The sequence below is a fragment of the Gavialis gangeticus genome, unplaced genomic scaffold (genome assembly GCF_001723915.1).
Source record: "Gavialis gangeticus isolate Ggan-Ray unplaced genomic scaffold, GavGan_comp1, whole genome shotgun sequence".
Taxonomy (NCBI): Eukaryota; Metazoa; Chordata; order Crocodylia; family Gavialidae; genus Gavialis; species Gavialis gangeticus.
Window position 1 is genome coordinate 45,873,680 of NW_017729004.1, and position 1,618 is coordinate 45,875,297.

Consider the following 1,618-nt stretch of genomic DNA (forward strand, 5'->3'; position numbering starts at 1 on the left):
ACACAGGACCGAGAGAGTCCCTTCTCGGGGTGGTGGCAGCTTATGTTACCTCCAGGCTAGCGAGTGTGCTCCAGGAGGAGGGTCAGCCGGATGCGAGGCGCCCCTAGGGAGGCACTCGGAGCCTGGAAGGTGATCGGGTGTAGTGAGGTGGGTGGCTCAATGCAGAAGCACCCCCTGCTGGCCTGCCACAAGGATCAGGTACCAAGTCACCAAATCCCAGAAAAGTCCAGGGGCAAGGTCCAGATTGGCTGAATTACCAAATAAAAAGGGAAAATCCAGAAGTCAGAGTCCAGAAACAGAGCAAACAGGGTCAGACATTGTGGAGTACTAGATCAAAGAGGCTTGCCAGCTCAGACCTACAACAAGAACCATTGGCGGCCTTGGAGTCTGCAGCTACAGCTGGAGCTGAATGGGGAAGCTGTACTCTCAGCAGCCCAACAGGAGATCCAAAAACAGGCCAGTTGAAGTCATTAGCAGAATTAGGGTTGCTAATCAAAGCCCCAGGCAGATATGACCCACTAGGCAATTAGCCCAGGCTGTACTACTTGCTCGGGCCCCTGACAGGCTTTTCTAAATGCTTCAGTTTATTTTTGATTAACGGTTAGAACAAACACTTAGCAACTAAAGAGAAAAAGCAGTAAATGCTGCAGAGGGAGATGTGTACTATTGCAACCTCTAACCTCAATTGCAATCCAGATATTCCATACATTTAAAATCAAAATTAATTCATACCAGAAAGAAATGGTGCAATCTGAGCCAGTCTGACTGAACCTGGGGCTCCGTAGCTGAGCAACCTGTGAAATGCTGCTGCTGTTTTGCAGAATGAACATAAAGTGACCTATTGAAATAAAATAAAATAGAAAACAACTTTTTGTATGTCAGGCGAGAAGGCAGCAAGTGTAACGCATAGAAGGTTTCTGAAGAGGTCATTGCCCCCACTTTAAGTCTTATTTAATAGTAGGCAGTTCAGTGCAAGTGTATGTGCTTCCAGGACCTGTCAATGTCTTACCTTCAGATTTGTTATAGGTATGATCCCGTGCAGGAGCTTGTTTCTGAAAGGCAGATGGAAGACCACTTCTGGAGCTTCTTACCCAGTCAAATGCATCTGTGCTTACAGTTTCAGACCAGCCACAGTTGTCTATTTCAAAGTCACACTTAGCAGCTGAAATATTGAAAGAGACAATTCACTTTGTACCTTTAAAATAATAACAAGTAACTAATCAAAAGTATGAAAACCTTTCCAACTGTAATTAAAAAGCACAGGAAGGGAGCACTCCTGATTTGCCAACAATGAACCAGGTCGCTATTCAAAAAGAACCAGAAAAGGGCATTATAAGGAAAGGGGAATATTTTTTTATTTACATTACATTAGCACATAGTAGGCACCTGTACTTGTGAGCATTACTGTGGAGTAGACTAAGTAACTCCACAGTAAAACATCACCATCTACATATATGCCCATATTAGGGTGCAGTAAACTAATTAACCTATTCAGGACAATCATACAGCAGAGTAGTTATGTGCGCTAAAATGCACAAGTAGATAGTGACCAGGGCTGGCTGGGGCATGAGGGTGCCCTTATGTGGGTGCCCTCATCGTGAAAAAGCTGCTGGCTGCC

The 1,618-nt window shown here is 44.9% G+C and overlaps 1 protein-coding gene across 1 annotated transcript in view; it reads right to left on the reverse strand.

Moving 5' to 3' along the window:
• The window catches only part of MALRD1 (MAM and LDL receptor class A domain containing 1), a 631,029-nt gene that overhangs the window by 511,385 nt on the left and 118,026 nt on the right, over nt 1-1,618 (reverse strand). Inside the window, exons 15-16 of the mRNA XM_019507962.1 lie at nt 1,010-1,162; nt 733-838 (exon numbers count right to left, since the gene is read on the reverse strand). Of these exons, the coding sequence (XP_019363507.1) occupies nt 733-838; nt 1,010-1,162 (259 nt within the window). The remainder of the gene's footprint in view (nt 1-732; nt 839-1,009; nt 1,163-1,618) is intronic.